We start from the raw sequence: 25,411 nt of genomic DNA on the forward strand, positions 1-25,411 counted from the left end.
TTAAAATTTTCTATTTGTTTAGTCTTGATTGTTTGAAAAATTGAATCTGGTAGTTTCACTTATAAGCTTAATTTATGGCATGCTTTTCCAGCCAATTGATCATGGCCATAAAGCAGGTGATGAAATCGAGTAGTTTCAGGTTATTGGAAAACTTGGAAGAAGCATCACATACGTTGAAGGGACAGCAACATGGAATAGTTTCAGGTATCTGGGTTGTTCATTGAGTTTTAATAGGCATAGACAGCCTGCAAGAGTTAACGTTGAAGACACAGCAAGTAGATCGGTTTAGGAGTGGATTCATCATTGAGTTTCACCTTTGACCTCCTATGTCTGCTATACCCATCATAAGCACTATTATGTTCATTTTCAGTCAAATGCCAGTTTACAAATCCTTTTGATGAATGAAATATTCCTACTTACAACAGAAAAAGCATGATTTTGTTTTTTGTTTTTATTGCTAAGGACTTTAGGTGCGACTACATTTTAGTGAAACAAATTATGATTGGAGCAATGACTAATTGTATCAACTATTAAATTGGTGTAGTAGCTCCAAAGTGAGACTCATACTTTTTTATAGGGTCTTCATCTGTGGAACTGTATCCTATTTAGATTTTAATATGGATCCAAACCCACTGTAAACGACCCATTTCACTCTGTAGGTCCCCATTTACTGCATTTTCTTCATCAGTTTCCCTGTTTATTTCCTTGTGTTGCTTTCTCACTTTTGCTAAGAAACTAGTTATCGAACCTCTTCCCCCTGTCTTTTCTTCATGTCAATTTTCATCCACTCCGTCAGCCACTATTAGTTTAAAAAGTCTGTTCCTTTCAATTTTCAAAGACCATCCAAATTTCTTCGGCCGGCCATTGGGTTGCTCTCATTTTTCTAACTTATTGTTTTATTTCTTTTGTTTTACTTCAATCTTTAGGAACCTCTTTCCTTCACCTGCCGGCTGAAAGCCTGTAACCCACTTCATATTTACTATGATAACTCATTACAATTCCATGCCATTAACATTTACGATATTCTCTGGAAATTGCAAATGGTTGGTTTTGTTATGATAGGTCTTTTAGTGTATTTTCTTGCTCAGTTTCCTTGTTCATCTGCAGGTGAAAGCTCATTTGGTCTTTCTTATTATGGAGGGAAGATCATGACTGAACCAATCTCTGTTTCTATTCTATGGCTTGGTACTGGATGGCAAGAAACTGATAGAGAAACAATACGGAATTCTATTAATTCAATAACTTCGTCTCAATATCCTGTCAAGGATTCCGAGGTTCCCACATTGGGAAACTGGTGGGAGATTGTTAGACAGTATAGAGACAGTAACAATGCTCCTGTCACTGATAAAGTGGATTTGGGTGCTGAGTGCTTCTATACAGGCCCTGAACTCAACATGACCCTAGACCAAGTAATTTACATTGGGAAATCAATCTTTAACAAGTCTTCTATTCATGGGTTTGATGGGAACCTGAGCTGTAATCGGCCTTTCAAAATGAATGATAACAGTGTCTACCATGTTGTGTTTTCTTACACTGTGATGTTCTTAGACAGCAAGGAGCAGAGGGAACTGATGGACATGTGTAGAGGAAGTTTTCAAGTTGAGGTTTCTCCAAGGTTGAAGGTAAATATGCTTTGGGCAAGAGCCCCTCAAAAGGCAGCTGATCAATGTTCAATGCTTTTTCATGGGAATTCTTACATGGGTCCTCCAAATGGTGATGAAAAGATTGATAGCGTGGTGGGTTATATGCTTGCTAACATTGCTGAGGAGGTTACTAACCAAGATGGAAGAGGATGGGTTAGTAATGATGGAAGTGGGATGACAATTAGTAGTTCATGTGATTCTCCACTGTGGAGAGAGGATGGCGGACCACCTTTGTTCATGGATACAGAGAGGAATTTGAGTTTCAATGCAGTTGGTTTGAATGGTTATAGATACATGGTGCCATACATCTGGGACCAGAAAATCAGCAACTGTGCCTTGAAACTCTCAGGTATTGCAATGAATCGCATCAAACAGGGAAGTAGAAATCAAAAAACTGTATGCTATTGTAATTCTGTCTTCTACTGACTGTAAACCAACTATCTTCATAAATTAAACAAGAAATTAATTTAGTATAGAAAAAGGGTATATTTTGGTTATGATCTAGTGTAATCACTAATACAAACTTGTTCTTCACTTATAATTCTGTCATGTGTATATGAGAGCCTTTTTATTTGTTTTCTTTACTTAATATAACTAAGTTTTTGTTTTGTTTTTTTATTATTACCAGAATCCTGCGGAACTAATGAAGTTATCTCCAAGGAGCCAAAAGGATACTTGAGGGGGGGAGTTATAGTAAACCACTCCAATGGTTTGCAGCCATATCCCCCAAACCAAAAATGTCTTTGGGCAATCCACTACCCAACAGCAAAGTTTATCAGATTCACCATCAACTACCTTTCAGTTGTAGCAGATAGTGATGATCACCTGAAAATTTGCAAGTCAAAATCAAAATCTGCACAATGTTCTATCATCCAATCAAATAATGGAATATATGAGAAGAACTTAAAATTGATGAGCTCAAAAGCGTATATTGAGTTCAGAACTGGTGACCGCATTTCTTTTGAGTCAAGAGGATGGGAGCTGAGTTATTCTGCAGGTATGCTATCCCAAGCTAATCTAAAGTTTTAACTATATATGAGATATAAATTGTTTTTAATAGTTACCTTCACAACGTTAGGACTCTGCTATGGAAAGGAAGATCTATACAACCATGATGGCATTATCAGCTACATTTCATCTACTAGCTTTCCCTATGTAGAAGGACTGAAATGCCAATGGGTTCTCCATGGAAAACCTGGAACTCCTGTGTTTATAACCTTCACTCACATAAACATCTCTAGAGGTTTGGATTTTCTTGCAATTTTTAATGGCACAACAATGCAGCAGATAGCAAACTTTTCTGGGTTTTTTACAGGCTCAAATCTCCCTCAATTGAACTTGAGTGGTGAGGTTGTTATTGCATTCACCACTCAGACCAATCAAGGGGAAGGATGGTCAGCTAACTTTTACATTTCTCATCCTGTTAATGGTTGCAAAAAATTGTCGGTTGTTGTCATTGTTGTTGTGTTGGCCTTTTTAGCAACGAGTGTTTCTCTTGTTTTTGTGGCATTAGCTTTACGTCGAAAGAAACTAGGGCACATAAACACAATGGACTCAAATGAGGGGCTTATGCTAATAGGCATAGACACTATTGGGGTGGAAAACCAAATTGGAGAGGGGCCTTCTGCTATTGTTTATAGAGCAATTTCAACTGATGGAATTCTGGTAGCAGTCAAATCACTAAGAGATGTAGCTGCTCAAACAGAACTAGAGCAAGAGATTTTGGTCAAGTGCTCTTCTCATCCAAACATTATTTCATGTTTGGGGCATTCTCAAGATGGACTTGGGAGACAATATTTGGTGTTTGAATACATGGGTATGGGCGATTTGAGTTTGAATCTGAGGGAAAGAGGAGAAACACTGCACTGGGATAAGAGGATAGCAATAGCATTACAAATCTGCTCTGCCATTCAAATGCTGCATATGTACTTGAAACCACCAGTATATCATGGAAATATAACATCTGGAAACATTCTTCTTGATGAGTTTTATAATGCAAAATTAGGAGGTTTTGGGGCTGCAAACTATTGCAGCAGCAACGGCAGAGCAAATCCTGAGCAACTATCAGAAATGGCTACAGACATATGGAGCTTTGGACTACTGCTGGTTGAGCTATTAAGAGGTGAGCCTCTGGTGAATAGACATGCTTATAAAAATTCTAGGAGCCTGGAAGAGACAAATGAGCTCCTTGGCAGTCAGGTGTGGCTTGATCGGAGGTTGGATATTCCCAATGAAGCATGTAAAATGGCCTTTTTGAAGTTTGGTGAAATTGCAGAGTGGTGCATTGGCAGTAGCTGGAGAGTTGACCGGGATAAAAATAATCCCAAGATAGGTGATGTTTTGTCTGGTCTGAATCAGGTGAAGCACTTGTTTTGCACTGCTTCAGGTTGAGACCAAACAAACAAATTGTTGTAGCAAAGCATCAAAGAATTATCAAAAACATTCACATTGTTGCATATTACAGTTCTAAAGTTTTTCAGTGATCTGTATATGTTTAGGTGTATGCTTTGGTGAATCATCTGTGATCTCAACAATACTAGGCTCTTGTAGTGGATGAAAAGTTAGTAATTGAATGTGATGCAAAACAATTCGTAATACGTACAGTAAAATCTCAGAGTTTTGAGATTCATATCATACGATTATTACCTTTTGGATTGAACTCTGCTTAATCTAATGTGCAACCAATTATTAAAATAAAATAAAATAAAATAAATTAGCAAAAAGCCACAAAAAATTGTAAGTTTCACTCATAAACTCATGTAAAGAGTTCTTTATTAATAAGTCACCACACAACATTTTTTAGTCATAAACTCAAACTTCTAATGTATTTATTTTTAAGGCACACAAAATATTTCTAAGCCACAATTAAAAAAAAAAATCAAGTAAGAAGTGGCTTAAAATTAAAATTTTTTCTTGATGTAGTATATAACTCTCACAAAGTTACACTTTATTTTGTTATGATGCAGAATGTAACTCTTGTAGAGTTACACTTTATAATTTCATAGAATTACATTTTGTTAAATGATGTAGTATTGTTTTAAGATTTAAACATTTAGAGTTTAGGTTTTGTGACGTCCCAAAACCCAGGTCTATCATAGCGGCACCATCTTGAGAATACTCGAAAATATAATACTCAAACCCCAAGTATTATACTTTCAAATATTTTCAAGATAGGTAAGCCTTATTAATAATAAAGAAAACTAGTTAGATCAGAGATAAATTGCCAGCGGAAATACAAAATGTAAATAAAGTGTTTACATTTAAACCAACTTGACATGGTTACAGGTAAGTTAAAAAGTAACCTCGAGGAACATACAAATAAAGATGTTCAAAATTTACAAAAGTAACCAACCCGAAGATAGATATTTGATAATTTACAAAACAAACCCAAAAGACAACAGTGTGCTAATTTACATAGCAAAAGTGACCCACAAAGATCATAACCGACCTGCTCAGAAAGAAAGGATCAAAATCTGACAAATCGGAGACTTGACAAGTAGCAAGGCCGCACTTTTAGTTCAAGTCGTCAACCGCTACGTTCTCTGCACTCAATGTAACGACCCGACCCAAATTTTCACTAGAAATTTAAATTTTTATTTAACTATGTTTTTAAGAGATTTTTTTTAAAGATGTGAAATTGTATTTTAAAGATTTTGAGATTTATTTGGAAAATAAAAAGAGTTTTGATTTATTTATTTTTGTTTTAATTTAAGCTTGACCAAAGGTTGACTTTTAAAAAGAATGGGTTTTCGATTTTGACTTTGGGTCCGTTAGATAGGTTTCGATCCCCCGAGTTCATAGACACGTAGCACGCTTCGATCCGAGTCACGGTTTGAAAGATATAAGAGTTTAAAGTGAGGGGCAATGTTGTAAATTTATAAAAGTGGGTTTTAAAAATCAGATTTCCTCTCTCTCTCTCTAGACTTTTCTAGAAATTTCTCTCTCTAGAACTCTCTCTCCCTCTATTTATTCTCTCTCCCCGCACTCTCTCTCTCGGTTTCCCTCTCCTCCGCACCCCCTCCCTTGCGTGCGCCACCCAGCCACCCCACTCACCATCACCGGCCACCCCTGGCCAGCCCCTGGCTCCGGCGAACATCCCCAGGCGCCAACCACCCCTCCCCCCCCCGAGCCTACTCTCTCTCTTTCCCCCCGCAGACCCTCTTCTCTCTCTTCCCCTTCTCGACGCGCGACACCACCAGGTCGGACCATCTTCTCCGGCGAGTTTCCCGACGACCCAAGCTCACCAGTCGACTCCTCGCCTGGCGCCAACACAGCCCATCACCTCCTTGCGTCGGCCAGCCACCACTGCGACACGAACCGCGATTGAAAGCCAGCCCACTGCCGCCCCTTTCCTTTGGCGATTCCGGCCACCTCTGGCCTCCGTTCGAATTGATTTTAGGTGGGTTTTCTTCCCTTCTCAGTGGACTTTCATTCTTTCATGAATTGGTTGTTTGATTTTGAGAAATTGATGAAGATTGAATTTGTGGGGTTTAAGGCTATTTTGGGCTTTCTTGAAAACTGGTTTTGGGGATTTTTGTTGGATAATTATTGGACAATATTCACCCGTTTGAACCCCAATTGAAGATTAGAATTTAAAAAGTTGTGAAATTCTGAGTATTTGTGGAAGTTGGAGTTGGGGGTTTGATGCCATTTCGGGTTAGCTTGGGTTTTCGGATTTGGGGGGCTATTGTGTTGTCGTCTAGGATAAATTTCTTCCCTAGGAAACTCAATAGTTGTTTAGGACTGAGAAAATTAATGGGTTTGGTTGGAATTAAATAAAATTGGTTGGAATTGGAGTTGGGGTAGCCACTTGGGACAGCTCCTGCAGTGAGTCCGAACCCCCGCTGTCATTCGTGAATGAAGGATTAATTGTGGGCAATTGTGGAGTGAGTTATTGGTCTTGGTTATGACGTTTTTGGTTAGGCTGAGCCGGAGAGCTTCCGGAGTGTTTATGTAGGAGTTTTGGGTATATGAGTGGAAGTTGGGAATTGTCGAGCTAGAATGGGAGTCCGGTGTGATGTTAAGTTGAGTACACATGTACATTTAAGTGTCTTGAGTCGGAACTAATTATATTTCGTTGATTGTTTGTTCTATAGGCGAGACGACTGTGGCTCGTGACGATCCGGCGGAGGATCGAAGCTAGGGATATCACTGTGAGTGGACTGATTTTTATTTTCCTAAAATGTTATATACATTTGTTAATGAAATTCGATTTCTTGACTACATTGCGATTGAACCTAAGTTAAAGGATTTTGAGATAGAATTCGGTTTTTAAAATCTCTTTCTCCTAAGTTTAAATCGATGTTTATGGTTTATGCATGACGATCTAATAAGTTTTATATATTTTCTTGAAGAAATTGATTTGGACTAATACCTTCATCATGTTGATTTATTGCCATTGGAGAGCATGTTTTAAAACAAGTTTGAGGAATTTCATTTATATTTGAAAAATCTTGTTTTAAGCTTTGAATAAATTAAATATTTCTATTTGTAAATTGTGGTGGAAACTAAGGATTTTGTGGTTTTGCGTATTCAAAGTTTCATGATTTTTATGATTTGGTTATGCAAAATGGTTTTCAAACCACTCTTGCAGTACCCTCCAGGTTATCAGATTTAATAGGTCTTTGGGACCCATCACGATGCACATATAGGCTTTGGGCCGTGTGTCGGGATGCTTCGCCCTTTGGGGGCCGCTCTGCGTGCACGTATGACCAGGATTGCCTGCACGTGTTGATCTTATTCACACGTGTGTATGGCCAGGATATTGCCTGCACGTGTTGGATTTCACTCCACGCGTGTGTATAGCCAGGATATTGCCTGCACGTGTTGGATTTACTCCACGCGTGTGTATGGCCAGGATATTGCCTGCACGTGTTGGATTTACTCCACGCGTGTGTATGACCAGGATATTGCGTGCCTGTGCGATGCAGGAATTCCGCACAGGTGTATGGCCAGGTTATTCAGGGTATATAGCATGGTGGAAAATGAGATTGGTATCTTCAGAGTTTAAGTATGGATTTTAAGTGAGAAATATTTTTCGAGTTTTATAATGATTTCGATTTTATGATTATTTTTATGACTTTGTTAATTTAAATGATTTGCTATTGAGAAATGTGTTATCTTTTTCTAGAGTTTCATGAGTTTTATAACATTTTTAAGACTTGTGAAATTGTTTTTAAACTGGGGGATTTCAAAAGCAACGTGAGGTCTTAGAATTTAAATCTAGTTATAAAGGGTTTTCTGAAAAGATATTTACCTTTGACTTTCATTTTTATTAAACTGTCCACTCACTGAGTTATCTCACCATTTTCCTATTTTTGTTCAAATTGTTCCCCCCAGGTTGTAGCTTTGGTGGAGGTCGAGCCAAACGCGTCGAGGCATAGCATCCATTTCTCATTCCCAGACCCTATAGGCGCCATGTTTTATTTTTGTAAAAACCTACTTTAAATGATTAGTGGCTCTGATAACAACTCCTAAGGTTTAAGTGGGTTTTATTTGAAATCTGTTGGGTCCGAGACCCTTTATTTGCTTGTGGTAGAGGTGGCTGAAAGAGTTAGAAGTGCTTAACAGGTTTTGAAGTTTCTGGGTTAGTCCATTTTCAGGGGAGATTCTGCCGAATTTTAGGTAGGATTTTCCTTGATTTTGGATTCCCGCAGGACCTCTCCGGGTTTCAGGGTGGAATCCGGGTACGGTTCTGTCACTCAAAGAGTACAGTAAGGGATAAGCATCATATACGATCATAGTTTCCCCTCAGGGGACCCTGGCTAGGTTTTAAGATAGTACGAGTATATTTATACTAAATAGCTAGTGAAACACATCGAAATAGCACAATGCACAACCAGAGAATCAATATCAGTTTGAAACCATTTGCATGCTCAAACAACCATTAAAAACATTTCAGAATGTTTCTAATATAATACCTGATGACCGAACTCAAAATTGGTCAACTACCATCCTACCTGGATTATCGGTAAAAACTGATTTGGTAGCGAGAGTATCCATTCATGGTTACTACAACTTTAGACTGGACGCCAAGATAAATTGACTGCTACCAGCCTAACTGTATAACCGCCTCTAGAGGTATTGGGGATCGATGACAGAACCGCCCCCAGATTCCACCCTGAAACCCGGAGGGATCCTGCGGGAATCCAAAATCAAGGAAAATCCTACCGAAAATTCGGCAGAACCTCCCCTGAAAATGGACTAACCCAGACTTTTCAAAACCTGTTAAAAACACTTCTAAACAACAACCACCTCTACCACAACCAAATAGGGTCTCAGACCCAACAATTTCACAGAGAATCCAACTTAATATTTAGAGTGGTTATCAGAGCTGCTATTCTTTTACAAGGAAATTTTTACATCGAAAGATAGAATGACGCCTACTGGTCCGAGAAGGAAGATGGATGTAACTGCCTCGACGTGTTTGGCTCGACCTCCACCAAAGCTACTACCTGGGGGGGGAAACAATTTAAGACAAAACAAGAAAAACTGTGAGACAAACTCAGTGAGTGGACGGATTAAAAACGAAACATAAAATTTATTTATTCTTTTAGAAATCTTAAAATAAGAATCTCTAAGATTTCACAATCGTTCTTTGCAATCCCCCAACTTTAAAACCATTTAGCAAATCCATTTTTTTTTAAAATCATCTCAAATAAACCTTGATACACTGGAAAAAGGCAATAAAACTTTTCAAGCTGAGAAATATCAACTCTGAACTGAAATTATCTTTGTAAGCTGATTTTTCTCAAAACATTTATACTTAAAAGTCGCACCATACTTATACCCGTACTGTAAACATTGTCCTGGCCACAATCCCGTGCACGGGCAGGCTCAAATCCTGGCCACAATCTCGTACGGAGGGGTCGCTCCGCCAAGCAGGCTCACATCCTGGTCACAATCTCGTACGGAGGGGTCGCTCCGCACGAGCAGGCTCACATCCTGGCCACAATCTCGTACGGAGGGGTCGCTCCGCACGAGCAGGCTCGTATCCTGGCCACAATCTCGTACGGATGACCCTTCCGCACGAGCAGGCTCGTATCCTGGCCACAATCTCGTACGGATGACCCTTCCGCACGAGCAGGCTCGTCAGATCAGTACATGCATTTACACAACATTTCAAGATACTCTTTAAAATCTCTGCTTACTTTTGAAATATATATGAACAACCCTTTTCTTTCTCTCAACTCCCTCAATGATCGAAACCTTAACGTGTCATTTCCTCAAATCACAAATGTCTCAAACCAAACATAAATATTAAATGGGATGAACAACCAAGATATATGTAATCCTTTCATAAGCTAAGTAAAATTACAACACGCCTGTTAAATAAAGGTATCTGCAATATGAATTCACGTAGAAATGCATGTCAAATATTTCTGGATCGCTTAAAATTATAGATTCCAAGATCAGGAAAATCGAACTAATATAAAAGATTATTTAAGAAAACTTAACATTTAAAACTCAAAGTCAATTTAAATATAACCGAAGAGATTGAAATCACATAATAAAGCATAATTTATTAAGATCAAAGTCCACTCACAGTATAAAATTCTTAGCTTCGACTCTCCACCAGATCGTCTCGACCTACGGTCGTCTCACTATAAATAGAACCATATGGTATATCATTAATCTCGACTCAACCACAATTAGGGTGTGTGTGTGTGAACGAACCTAACATCACGCCTCTTACTTGTTCATCTCAACGATTCAATTACGTACTCACCAAAAATCCCAAATTAAACACTCCCTCCTTCCTCGAAAACTACTCGGCTCTACCCAAACTCAATCCGAATATAAAAACATAAATATAATATAGCCTACGCACAAAACCGCGATTTAGTTTAAGGTTAGTTTCGGTAACCGAAGAGCACCCAAACACTGACCAAAAGCAATCCGAACTTTACTTATTCTTCCACCCCAAAAATCACCACAAAACTCAGCCAATCCTTAGCAAACCCGAAATGGGTTCCAACCCTTGCAAATCCAACTTCTCAATTCTACTCAAATCTTTAATTCCAAACATCCAATAGGTTTCCTAGAGATGAAATTTGTTAAAAACCATCACTAATTAACAACCCCCAAATCAGAAATCCAAGGAAATTCGAAAAGGCCCTATAATCCAAAAATTTAAGTTTCTAAATCTAAGGTTTTTACACTACAAAACGAAAGGAAGTGAAAGCCCAATAAAAGAGGAAGAAAACTCACCTAAAATGGAGGTGATTGGCGCCGGGAATTGGTCAGAATCCAACGAGACCAAGGGGAGCCAAGCTGCTGGTTTTCTGGGTTTCCTGTGCGCGCGGCTGGGCTGGCTGGAGGAGGGCCGGCTGAGCTGATCGGCCGACGTGGGAGGTCGCCGGTGGTCGGGGTCGATGGAAAAGCCGCCGAAAGTGACTGGGTAGCTGGTTGGCCGCGCACAGAGAAAAGGGAGAGAGAGAGAGCTCGGGGAGAGAGGAGGCCGGTGGGGGTCGGCGCCTGGGGGAAAGCTCGCCGGAGCCAGAGGCCAGGTCGGCGAGTGGCGGTCGACGGCGAGGTGAGTGGGGGTGGCTGGGGCTGGTGCGCGCAGGGGAGAGGGTGCGGGGGGTGGAGTGAAGACAGGGAGAGAGAGAGTGCGGGGAGAGAGAGATATAAAGGAGAGAGAGAGAGTGTTCTAGAGAGGGAGAAATTTCTAGAAAATCTGACTTTTAAACCCCAATTTGTCATTTTACGAAATTACCCCTCGCTTCAAACGCTCATATCTTTCAAACTGTAACTCGGATCGAAGCGTGCTACGTGTCTATGAACTCGGGGGATCGAAACCTATCTAACGGACCCAAAGTCAAAGTCGAAAACCCATTTATTTTAAAAGTCAACTTTGGGTCAAGCTTAAATTGAAACAAAAATAAATATTTAAATCAAAACCCTTTTTATTTTCCAAATAAATCTCAAAATCTTTAAAATACAATCCAACATCTTTTTATAAACCTCTTAAAAAAAATCATAATAAAAATTTAAATTTTTAGTAAAAATTTGGGTCGGGTCGTTACAACTTTCCCCCTTTACAAAAATTTCGTCCTCGAAATTTAGTAGAAAACCTTAATTTAAGTCAATTGTAGTTGTAAAATTCTTATCACCCATCAAATCAAACCTCCTTTTAACAACCATAAGTTGAAATATGCGTGAATTTGACATTCGCTTCCGTTCGAGAAAACCAAGGATATTTAAACTAAGGAAATCACTCTACAACGAACCTAAATAAATTAAGTAAGCCTTAAAAATAAAAACTTGAAAATGTGATAGAAATGCCAAACCTTAGATAAAGTTTCCAGGGATAAAACCATAACGAAATAAATCCGTTTAAAACCTTTAAATCATTTGAAAGCAACTCTAACCCATAAATCTAGAAAGTTTACTCAAAACACGAATATGTGACAAACTAGAGTGTGTGTGTGTGTGTCCTGAAGTCTATCGAAAATATTGTATCATGCTCAAAGTTAGATAATGTACCCACGATGAAGTCCGGTGAAACCAACGCGTCCTGCTCCGTCATGGCGAAGACTCTGCCCTGGGCTCTGGGGCGTCCTGGCTGACCCCTCTATTGTTCTCCACTTCTACTGACATGGCTGGACTGGGCACCACTACGCTTCCGTTGCGCTACTCTGATTAACCCTTTGATCTATAAATGTATCCAACATAAAATATGATTGCGACTTCAAGTATCGTTAATTACTACTTCTTCCACACCATTTCTTACGTATCCATGAAAATGAGAAATAAATTATGATCGTGAACTAAAGGGTCACCCTCAAGCTCCTATCATTTCCTTAGCAATGTGTGATGTATTCAGGTCTATCACAACTCCAACTACCCAGACTTCCATACAAGATACTTATGTCTCCAAAATGGTCTAGCTCCTCATTACCATCCATAAGTTATCATCAATCCATCGAGTACTCACATGCCCCAAGTTAAGAAAGCTATTTTAATGGAATTACAACAATTTCAAGCTTACTCTCTTAAATAAAAACATCACTTCATATGTCATCACTTTGTGATGTCCCTCCTCTTCTAATATCAACCCTTACTTAAATCCAATACTTGGATCTCTTGCTTCCCATATGCCTACCACCTTCTAATTTCTCCTATCATTCCTTTAAGTCACGTCTCTCTTCTCAATTTCCTTCATTGTCCTCACTAGATTCCCAAAACAATTCATTTATCCCTTAATCATTATTATAAAATATTTATCCTAATACACAAGCATCTATCCTTCGCCATCTTTATTGTAAACCATCAGAGTTTAACTAAGCTTCACTGTGTCACATCTTCGATACTTAATCTCTAGGGAAATCTATAATTACAATACCGTTAAATTCCATAAAATTCCAACTTGATTTCCTCGAATGGGCTTCAAACGAAGTACTGAAACATTTAAACAACGCACTCTCAATTTCGTGATTACCGATTATCAAAAGAAATCCTCACGAGTACGACCCAAATTGTAATACCAGCATACCGCAAACGTAACACTCACGTTAATCGTATTAAATCTACCCCCATAAACTTACCATAGTCTACTTTGAGGTCGGCCACGTCGAGGAGCCATATCTATAGTAGCGGAGAAAAACCTTTTTGTACACTGAAGGATGCACAGGAGGTGCGGAGTCTACAAGAAACTTAAACCTAATGCTCTGATACCAAGTTGACAGAACCGCCCCCAGATTCCACCCTGAAACCCGGAGGGATCCTGCGGGAATCCAAAATCAAGGAAAATCCTACCGAAAATTCGGCAGAACCTCCCCTGAAAATGGACTAACCCAGACTTTTCAAAACCTGTTAAAAACACTTCTAAACAACAACCACCTCTACCACAACCAAATAGGGTCTCAGACCCAACAATTTCACAGAGAATCCAACTTAATATTTAGAGTGGTTATCAGAGCTGCTATTCTTTTACAAGGAAATTTTTACATCGAAAGATAGAATGACGCCTACTGGTCCGAGAAGGAAGATGGATGTAACTGCCTCGACGTGTTTGGCTCGACCTCCACCAAAGCTACTACCTGGGGGGGAAACAATTTAAGACAAAACAAGAAAAACTGTGAGACAAACTCAGTGAGTGGACGGATTAAAAACGAAACATAAAATTTATTTATTCTTTTAGAAATCTTAAAATAAGAATCTCTAAGATTTCACAATCGTTCTTTGCAATCCCCCAACTTTAAAACCATTTAGCAAATCCATTTTTTTTTAAAATCATCTCAAATAAACCTTGATACACTGGAAAAAGGCAATAAAACTTTTCAAGCTGAGAAATATCAACTCTGAACTGAAATTATCTTTGTAAGCTGATTTTTCTCAAAACATTTATACTTAAAAGTCGCACCATACTTATACCCGTACTGTAAACATTGTCCTGGCCACAATCCCGTGCACGGGCAGGCTCAAATCATGGCCACAATCTCGTACGGAGGGGTCGCTCCGCCAAGCAGGCTCACATCCTGGCCACAATCTCGTACGGAGGGGTCGCTCCGCACGAGCAGGCTCGTATCCTGGCCACAATCTCGTACGGATGACCCTTCCGCACGAGCAGGCTCGTATCCTGGCCACAATCTCGTACGGATGACCCTTCCGCACGAGCAGGCTCGTCAGATCAGTACATGCATTTACACAACATTTCAAGATACTCTTTAAAATCTCTGCTTACTTTTGAAATATATATGAACAACCCTTTTCTTTCTCTCAACTCCCTCAATGATCGAAACCTTAACGTGTCATTTCCTCAAATCACAAATGTCTCAAACCAAACATAAATATTAAATGGGATGAACAACCAAGATATATGTAATCCTTTCATAAGCTAAGTAAAATTACAACACGCCTGTTAAATAAAGGTATCTGCAATATGAATTCACGTAGAAATGCATGTCAAATATTTCTGGATCGCTTAAAATTATAGATTCCAAGATCAGGAAAATCGAACTAATATAAAAGATTATTTAAGAAAACTTAACATTTAAAACTCAAAGTCAATTTAAATATAACTGAAGAGATTGAAATCACATAATAAAGCATAATTTATTAAGATCAAAGTCCACTCACAGTATAAAATTCTTAGCTTCGACTCTCCACCAGATCGTCTCGACCTACGGTCGTCTCACTATAAATAGAACCATATGGTATATCATTAATCTCGACTCAACCACAATTAGGGTGTGTGTGTGTGAACGAACCTAACATCACGCCTCTTACTTGTTCATCTCAACGATTCAATTACGTACTCACCAAAAATCCCAAATTAAACACTCTCTCCTTCCTCGAAAACTACTCGGCTCTACCCAAACTCAATCCGAATATAAAAACATAAATATAATATAGCCTACGCACAAAACCGCGATTTAGTTTAAGGTTAGTTTCGGTAACCGAAGAGCACCCAAACACTGACCAAAAGCAATCCGAACTTTACTTATTCTTCCACCCCAAAAATCACCACAAAACTCAGCCAATCCTTAGCAAACCCGAAATGGGTTCCAACCCTTGCAAATCCAACTTCTCAATTCTACTCAAATCTTTAATTCCAAACATCCAATAGGTTTCCTAGAGATGAAATTTGTTAAAAACCATCACTAATTAACAACCCCCAAATCAGAAATCCAAGGAAATTCGAAAAGGCCCTATAATCCAAAAATTTAAGTTTCTAAATCTAAGGTTTTTACACTACAAAACGAAAGGAAGTGAAAGCCCAATAAAAGAGGAAGAAAACTCACCTAAAATGGAGGTGATTGGCGCCGGGAATTGGTCAGAATCCAACGAGACCAAGGGGAGCCAAGCTGCTGGTTTTCTGGGTTTCCTGTGCGCGCGGCTGGGCTGGCTGGAGGAGGGCCGGCTGAGCTGATCGGCCGACGTTGGAGGTCGCCGGTGGTCGGGGTCGATGGAAAAGCCGCCGAAAGTGACTGGGTAGCTGGTTGGCCGCGCACAGAGAAAAGGGAGAGAGAGAGAGCTCGGGGAGAGAGGAGGCCGGTGGGGGTCGGCGCCTGGGGGAAAGCTCGCCGGAGCCAGAGGCCAGGTCGGCGAGTGGCGGTCGACGGCGAGGTGAGTGGGGGTGGCTGGGGCTGGTGCGCGCAGGGGAGAGGGTGCGGGGGGTGGAGTGAAGACAGGGAGAGAGAGAGTGCGGGGAGAGAGAGATATAAAGGAGAGAGAGAGAGTGTTCTAGAGAGGGAGAAATTTCTAGAAAATCTGACTTTTAAACCCCAATTTGTCATTTTACGAAATTACCCCTCGCTTCAAACGCTCATATCTTTCAAACTGTAACTCGGATCGAAGCGTGCTACGTGTCTATGAACTCGGGAGATCGAAACCTATCTAACGGACCCAAAGTCAAAGTCGAAAACCCATTTATTTTAAAAGTCAACTTTGGGTCAAGCTTAAATTGAAACAAAAATAAATATTTAAATCAAAACCCTTTTTATTTTCCAAATAAATCTCAAAATCTTTAAAATACAATCCAACATCTTTTTATAAACCTCTTAAAAAAAATCATAATAAAAATTTAAATTTTTAGTAAAAATTTGGGTCGGGTCGTTACAATCGAAATCCAAGGTCAACTCTATGGTGACCACTTACTCTCAGGTCATCCTAACAATTCAATTATCACAATATAGGATAAAAACCACGCCACACATGGCAATCACAATATAGGATAAAAACCACGCCACAGATGACAATCACAAACTATGAAAATTTCTCATACATTCAGTTTATACTAGCATAATATATGCAGTAAAATAGAGCCACTAGCAGGGTGTGAGATTCCCCTTACCTGGAATCCTTTGCTCAGCTTGATATCCACAATACAAATCCAATTTACAGCTCTTTTACTTCACCGGGTCCAAATATTAGGGAACTGATGTAATCCTTAGTTAACTTCTAACCAAGAACAATTATTCTAATCAGAAATCTAAATCTAAATCCAAATTATAATAAAACATTAATCAGAAATTAAATAACCAAATCCTCAGTTTGGAAATCTTACCAAAGGATTGAGTAATCAATCCGAATTCACTATTGAATTCACTGTCAAATTTAATACACAAAACGTTTGATTAATCTAAAGAAAAGTATTTGCAGGTGAGGCGTGAGATTTTGTTGAGAGAAAATGAGTTGCGGGTGAGAGGAAATAATGTGCGAAGCAGAAAACAAGCTGGGAGGGGGGGTATATATATAGGATAGGCTGCCGAGCCCTTGTCGGACTGCCGAGCGCTCGGCAATCGGTGACTCCACCGAGCCCTCGGTGGTGCATTCCACAATGTTCCACCTAGTTCTCAATTCTTCTTTCCTCGCTCCTATGCCAGCTGCCTCCCTCTCTCTCCAGTTTGGCTGTCAACTTCTCAGTCATTTGATCAACTTGATCAATGGTTGAGATCTTGCCATCTCATCCACCTATTTTCTCACACGTTTCCAACTTCAAACACTCACCAAAAAGACCATCGGTCATCCAAAAATATCTCGAAAAATGCTACGTACTCGTAGCGGCAATTACTAATTTCTTATGGATTTAACACCAAATTTGGATCTCTAGGATTTACACAAAAATCCTGACACTTCCAATAATAAATTTAAAGTAACCACATAAATAAATAACTCAGGAAATAAAACACAAAAATTTTTCTAGGGTCTCACAGGTTTTATGACTTCATATTTAGGGTTTTAGGGCTTTAGTCCTAAATTCTAAAGACTATACCATAAACCATAAACTCTCAAAAGAATTAAAAAAAAAAAAAGTAAACTAAAACTTGGGTATGCTTGAGTTTGAATAGTATTGAATGCTCTATTGTCACACCCCAAAGTGGGGTCTGTTACTTTGGGCATGTAGTAGTGCCACATTGGTTATCAACCTTGAGATAATCTCATCTCAAAGCTAATAATCAATGTAAGGCAGATTAGCAAACAAATACCTTGTAATCAGAGTTAATTTTTTTTTCTTTTTATGATAAAAGTAGGAGTAGATGCAGCTATGAAGCTTTACCAAAATGGTGAGCTCCTTTGGTTTAGTAGTTGAATATGAGTATGTAAAATGGATAACAGACCCTTGCTTTGAAACATTCAAGGTAAAACAACTTTTATAAATGTAAATTCTTAGTAAGGTTATAAAACAAAACTTGTTATAATACCAAAGGCCAAATTATAAAATCAAAACAATTGAAGCAGATAATGAGCCATTATATTCCTTAGTAACTTTGTTCATTAGATTTCTCAACTAATACGTAAAAATAAAAAGGGATTGTTACACACTCATTCATAGAGGGATCCTCCTCTTCACTAGTATCTACTGATGTTAGGGGTGTTGGAATGTCAATGCTAGGAGTCCTATTACACCAGCCTCCTTGCTTTTCCTTTGAATCTGAGAGGTCTACCATGCTAACCATTGTCCTAAAGGTATCCTGCACTTACAAACTGTGTAGGGGTGAGCATCACCAAAACAGCTAATTCCTTGCTTAACTAGTCCAAAACAATTGTATGCATTTCAAACTAGTTTTTAAATAGCAAAATAAATTTCAACAAAACATGTATTTTTGCCAAAGTATCTCAATCACAATCAATCATAAGAATTAATTAGCAACAAGACAGTTTCACCATGTACCAGGTAATGTCATTTGACTAGAAACTGAGCATATTCATAATATGGTTTTAAAGAAATCATAAGATATAAACACATGCCATACATAGATAACAACTCAATAGTCTCGGATTAACATAGCAGTTTCTTCCACAGATCACAACTGGTCTTGAATAAAATTATGAAATGCAAATATATGTTAAAAATAAATAACTATGCAGTGCGTACCTTTTCTCCATGACAAAGCTCACCTGTCAAGATTTCAAACAGTGGACTTATCCCCTAATTTGTAATTTCATTACCCTTATCCCATTATCCTACTCATAGATAGGCATTAGATAGTGAGATGTCCTCTAATGGAAGTAGATAAGTCTATCTCTTCCCCTCTAGCATATTCTTAAAATACATAACTTTCTAGAGAAACCTGTATGCATACTTTAAGGGAATTGAACCCAAAGATAAAAGAAATATTTATTCTGCCATATATCTCTAATTAGGAAGTCCAAACACTCAAAACACATTAGAGTTTACATATAGATTCAAATCATTATGAATGCCAATTTAATGCATAGGCAGATCCTACGAAAGGGAAACCTACCGTTAATGAACCAATTATTCAATATGCATATGAAATCATGTAACAACAATTTCTTATATGCATGTTCATTTCATTGCACAAGTCATAAAAAAAAAAAAACAAAAAAAAAACATGCTTCATAATTTAACTAATGCAAGCAAGAGAATCACATTATGAGCAATAAATTAAACTAGTAGACTTGCATTAATCCAAACTTTAATTGAGGCAAAAAGGGGTAACTAATAGTTTCCTTATTAGTTTAGTTCTTAGTTTTTAATCAACTCAATTTATATCCCTAAGATCATGCAATGTTATAACAAAGTAAAGAAACCAGTTCAAATTATTCTCAGAGTACTTCCAATTATGCGAGTCCTATTAGTTCATTCCAGGTGTACTCTTACTCCAAATCGTGACCAAACCAGTGTATATTCCATTTCTCTTTAGAGCAAGTTGAGATGATCAACATGCTTCCACATGTTGATTTATTTTATCCAGTAAGCATGCTATCAATGAAAGCAGTTTTACAAGCATTACCAAATAAGCCTTTAATCTTATTTATAAAATAAGTTATTCTCTCAACCTGGTTAAGCAAGTTGAAGTCATCAACATGCTACACCATGTTGAATTTCTTAATATCAGTAAGCAGCCAATTCATTTTTAACGTATAGCTAGCAGACATTCAAGTAACAAGGCAAAGCTTTAACCTCATGCTCAACTACTTGGATTATCAGATAAAAAGAATATTTAAAACAATTTATCACATTTCGAGTCCAAGTCTTAGCATAAGAAATCAATCACAGGCATATATAGCTATAAATATAGGTATAATCAAAACATAAGGTTTAAGTGGACTAGCTCCCCCTACCTGGAATGAGATTTTTGTCCTTGCTACACTTCCAAGTAGAATGGTGTCCTAAACCAAAGCAATTAAAAATTGAAATCAGCGTTTGTAAAATAATCCTAGGGTTTCCTATAGTAAGTGGCTTATTGGCTAAGTTAAATAGCATCCAAGTTCCTAAATCTATTAATAACTACCAACTGACCATACACAAGTTTTAAATCATGTATTAAATCATTTTTGAAAGTTTAAAACCGAAACATAAGTCATAAGAGCAAAAGAGGTAGTTTGCAGAAATTGATTTCAAGCCTTTAGTTAAAAAAAACAAGAGGTTTGACAACCCAAATTTTGATTTGTTTGAAAATAGGCTTCTCTTTGTCTTTAGAACATCCTTGGGGATGAAATGTAACTTGCTCAGCTTGTGAGTGTAAGCCAAAAGCCATTAAAACAAGACTTTTTAGTTTTGTACCCAACAAGTTTCTCAAAAAGGCCAAAAGAGCAGTGCTTGCTCTGCCATTTTTATAAAATTGTCCAAAAATAATTTGAACAAGATGTTTCATAGAAAGTTAGTAAACATGCTAAGACTCGTGCATAAAAATTTTCAAAGCATTTGGAGTTGTGGTAGGTTTTTTTGAAAAGTGAAATCTCACACTAGAAAACTGACTTTTGGCAGAACACTGTTCATCTGGTCAAAAATGCTATTTTTGTGTATACTGATCCAGATTGAATGAAACCAATTGGAAAAGTCTTGAAATCATGCCTATAAAATACTGTAATAATTTCATATTCCAAATCCAAGTATAGAGAAATTCGTGCACACAAACCTAACACTTTTTCAATGAAAAATATGCATAAACTGGCAGCATTTAGGTGTAACTTTCAAAATTCACTATAAATCCATAACAAGTTGGATTCGGGTGTTTCTTGACTTAAGATAAAATTAGGATGTCTAGTTTCATCCCTTATAATACCACAATCAAATTCTTTTCAAAACAGTACCAAATTCAAAAACAAGCTTGTGTGGTCAGAAGATTGAAAAATTGCCAAACAAGGTTTTAAAACATATAATCCTTTGGATTTCTCGGAATTCTATTAACCCTTGCCAATTAACCAATACCTAAATTCCATAAACTAAACTCTTAACGTACTTCAGAGAATAGGTCGAGTTTCTTACCAATCTTGGTTGAAGAACAATGCATGCTGCACTTTTCTCTTCTTCTCCAACAAATTAATCTTGGTTTTCTTGAATCTCCTTCAAGTCTCTCTCTCTCTCTCTCTCTCTCTCTCTCTTTATTTCTCATTGGTTCCTGAATTAATGTAGGAATGTTTGTCTGAAAGAGGGTTGGTTTATAAAGGGATGGTTATAGCCGTTTGGAGGGAAAACGAAGAGTCACCTCTTCAGCTTTCATGTCTTGGAGTGGGAAAGGGTTTATGAAGTGGCTTGTCAGGTTTTTAGTTTCTTAAGAGGGCTTTAATTGGCTGGTCAATCCCTTAGGGCTTATTTAAATGGAAAATTAGCCTACTAAACTAGGCTTATCAGCCCATTAACCATTCTAAGGCCATTGCTTTCTTAGCATTCTTAATTAAAACTCATCATTTCATTTTCTTTTTATTTCTTAAGCCCAAAACCATATATACACTCCTTTTAAATCATGATTACCATCTCATGCTAAGGTCACCTTCCTTATCTCTTCTTCAAGTAACCTAAGGTTCTAGTCCTAGTTACTAAGGTTAGTCAACATTAGGGTTTCAAGGGGTCAAACCTTTTAACCCTTTAGGTTTTTTTTTTTTTTTTTTTTTTCTTAAATCTAATAGCCAACCATGCATGCATAGATTACAAATATCTGAAAATAATAACCAAGTGTGTGAGACTCCGTATTTTCCAAAGATTTATTTTAAATATTTTGAGAATTTATTTTAAAGATTTTCAGAATTTATTTGGGATTTAAAAAGGTTTTGGATTTAATTTTTAATTTTTGTTTTAAATTAGGCTTGACCCAAAAGTTGACTTTTAAAATTAGTGGGCTTTCGATTTTGACTTTGGGCACGTTACAAAGGTCTCGAGTCCACGAGTTCGTAGACACGAAGCACGCGTCGATCGGAGTTACGGTTTGAAAGATTCGGACATGTGAAGTGAGTGGTAAACTTGTAATTTTTACGAAAGGGGGTTTTAAATACCCAAAAATCAGATTTCCTCTCTCCTCATTTTTTTTCTCTCTCTCTCTCCCCGCGCGTTTGTCTTTCTCTCGCCCTTCACCCTCGCTGTCCCTGCCACTGGCGCGTGGCGGCGCGTTCGGCGGCGGCTGGGCTGGGTGTTTAGCCCACAGTGCTCGCCTCCCTCCCCTCTCTATCCCTGTGGCCTCCATTTTTCCGGCCGATCACCCACAACAAAGGAACGGCGCGGAACAGCGAAGCCTCCCCTTGCCGGCGATTTGCATTTTCTGGCCAAATCGCGGCGCCGGACCACTTGGGTTCTCTTCCCCAGGCCACGGCGAGTCTCCCAGTGGTTACCCCATGCTTCGATCACCTCAAACAGCGGCGGATCGAAGATTGTTGTCCGATCGTCTTCTCCAGCTAGTTTCAGCCATTTCCGGCGAGAATTGGTCGTCGACCCAGGTATCGTTTTGGCTCCTCTCGATGTCTCCTTCGTGTCTGTGTACTTAGTTTGAGCCATTTGTGATTCCATTCCGATTTTCCTATTTTGCAGCCACGGCCACTGTAGCTCCGCCTTGTGTGGCGGCGATTTTGGTGGTTTTTTTTGGTCGTTGTGCCTCTTTGGAAACTCCAGGAGTCTTTTCAAAGGTCCGTCGTTGTTTTTGGTGTGTTTTGTGTGCTATTCTAGGTTGGGCAGCCACCGTGTGTGGTGGCGGCTGCTCGTTTCAATCGTTTAGCGACTGTCTGTGTTAATGATTGGTATTTGTGTTGGTTGTCTGGCCTTAACAGGTACGCGGGCTCGGAAAATCTCATTTCCCAATGCCATTATGCTGTCGGATTTGGAGATCCGAGCTTTGGCGCTGCGAAGGGCATTTCAGTCTTTTCACGTGGTTGCACAGTGAGTGAAAATTTATCGGTTTTTATTGTTGAATACCGTAGTTGAATTGTCTGTTTTGTTTGATTTGTTGCTTTATGTTTAGAAGAGGCTAAGTGTAGGATTTGAATCATGAGAATTTAGTGATGAGGATTTGAGGTTAAGGAATTAATTGAGAATTATAGAGATGCTATGACGATAATTGCGGAATCAAAGAAGAAATGTTTATTGTCGAGGTATATGGATGAGGATTAGGCAAATTTTTAGACAGATTTGATCAAAATAATTATTGAGGACGCATTGGTATGATCTAAGTGACAAACAAGTGAAGGGTCGTGAGTAGGAATCAATTTCGGAAGGGATTCAGTATAGCTCGGAGTAAACTGAGAGTAAACTTTGAGTGATAATTAAGTGGCTGACTTCTCACGTCGAATGGTTTGGTGGGTGGAGAGCAAATGTTTAAGGAATAAATTTTCTGACAGCAAGTGTTGATGGTGATGCATATGTAGAGATGAATCTGAGGAGAAATACAAGGGGCATTTATACATTTTGAAACAAGGATAGTTATGAGATAGTTTTGAGAATGTTGTGATTGAGGTTATGTGAGAATACCTGTCTGCCCGTGCATCGATTCGCTCTGTATAGGAAGTGGCGAGCCTAGTTACCTGCTTGCTCGTGTATTGATTCGCTCTGCACGAGAAGTGGCGAGCCTAGTTACCTGCCTGCTTGTGTATTGATTCGCTCTGCACGAGAGAAGTGGCGAGCATCCTGCCTACTCGTGCATAGATCCGCTTTGCACGAGAAGTGGCGAGCATTCCTGCCTGCTCGTGTATAGATTCGCTCTACACGAGAAGTGGTGAGCATACCTGCCTGCCCGTGCATCAATTCGCTCTGCACGGGAAGTGGCGAGAGATTTACAGTTTGTGGAGTGAGGTTTCGGTTGTGGAGTATTTTGAGAGTATTAATTGTTCTTCAGAGGTCGATTTACAGTTTTGAGATGATTTAAAAAGGGATTTGAGAAAAGATTTTTAAAATTGGGGGATTTCAATGAGTGATGTGAGTGAAATTAATTAGTTTAACTGTTTGCTTGATTTCTAGTGTGCATTTGTTTGCTAGGAATTTGGTTTGGCTAGGACTTGGTAAAGTCTAGGCTTGAATCCTTGAGAATGGAAATGATGGTGATTATGTTTTGAGGTTATTAAATTAAGACGGGAATGATTTGAGATTGAGGTTAATAGTTGATGATTAGGCAATTGAATTGCAGAATGATCATTATTATTTTTGGTGGAATTATGATGTGAACTTGAGGAATTATGTTGTCTTGATGCTTGGATGAAATTGTTGATGAAATTATTATGCGATTTGAGTAATTATGAGTTTTATTGTGGATTATATTTGAGCATGGAAATTGACGGATTATTTGAGGATTATTGTTTAAGTCATTTCACTCATACGAGCTCTAGTGAGCTTACCGGGTTGTTTGTTTGAATGACCCGGTGTACCATGGATATGGTTCAGTGTGGTTGTTGGTGTTTTGCAGGTTAAGCAGGCTGAGGAGGCAGTGAGGACAAGTCGAGGCAGCGGGACCTATTTTAATTTGATTTAACCGATTTTATACAGTGAATTTTACATAAATGTTTTGGGCTTACACTCTGATTTATCAAATGTATTTATTTATTATGTTAAGTGCATGACTCATTCTTTGAAAAGAGGTTTAAATGTCAAGGTTTCAGTGTATTTATGGGCCCGAGGTTTGGAGCGTTACAAAGTGTAAAAATGAAATACTTAAATAAATTGAAAGTAGCATAAGTGCATACATAACAGATACATAGTTATAGAGAATAAAGAGAAATCTTTTCATAAAATTAACTTGTGGATTAAATCCACATTTGTATTTCAAAATGTGGCAATTAGTGCTAAATTAATTAATTAATCTAGTAGCACCCTTAGACCAAAATCAACAAAATTTGGGGTGCTACATCCATACATGATTTTTTTTTTTTGAATTGTGGCTTATAAATATTTTTTTTGACTTAAAAATAAATACATAGAAGTTTAGGTTTATGACTAAAAAATGTTATATGTTGTGGCTTATTAATAAAGAACTCATGAAACTAAAACCTAATTATTTACCGAAAAATCAAAGAAAAGCACTTATCCCATATTGCACATCTAAGTTTTCACTTTTCACGTTTTAAGGCTAAAGAGGTTAGCAACACCCCACTATTACGAGTCTACCAATAATGAGAAAAGCCCATTACTAAATGTAGGGCTGAGAATGGGTTGGGTTAGGCCTATATCGGCCAAACAACCTACCCACCCGACCAATCGACATTGTTGAAATTCCAAAACCGACAACCGACCCAAGATTGTGGGTCAGTTGATAGTTGGGCAATCGACTTTGTCGGTTGAGGTCAGGTCGGTTGGTTGTTTAGCCCGACATGTTTTTATTTTTTCCCCACATTCCTGTAAACATAATATGAATATACATAATTTCCATCCAAAAATTGCAATCATTCAAAGAAATTGTAAGGCTGCAATCATTCAAGGCTGCCATAATATGCATACATAAGAACAATATGCAAACATAATTCTGATATGCAAGGCAAACAACTGCAAACATTTCTAGCTATAAGATTAATTTCCATGCTTTGATTTTGAGAGCATCTTTAACCAAAAACCAAAGCCTCAACACAAACAAGTAAACAACTTAGAATCTTATCTGCAA

The 25,411-nt window shown here is 38.4% G+C and overlaps 1 protein-coding gene across 1 annotated transcript; it reads left to right on the forward strand.

Annotated features, from left to right (window-relative positions):
* The first annotated feature begins 97 nt into the window (after nucleotides 1-97).
* LOC147299456 (uncharacterized) lies at nucleotides 98-4,034 on the forward strand. Its single transcript, XM_086230678.1, has 5 exons — nucleotides 98-204; nucleotides 1,108-1,992; nucleotides 2,272-2,640; nucleotides 2,722-2,886; nucleotides 3,157-4,034. Exons 1-5 carry the CDS (start codon nucleotides 102-104, stop codon nucleotides 4,032-4,034), a joined length of 2,400 nt encoding a protein of 799 aa, XP_086086804.1. The 5' UTR covers nucleotides 98-101.
* Nucleotides 4,035-25,411: the final 21,377 nt, after the last annotated feature.

Source organism: Dryas octopetala, chromosome 1 (assembly GCF_963921425.1).
Source record: "Dryas octopetala chromosome 1, drDryOcto1.1, whole genome shotgun sequence".
In the NCBI taxonomy this organism is placed as follows: domain Eukaryota; kingdom Viridiplantae; phylum Streptophyta; class Magnoliopsida; order Rosales; family Rosaceae; genus Dryas; species Dryas octopetala.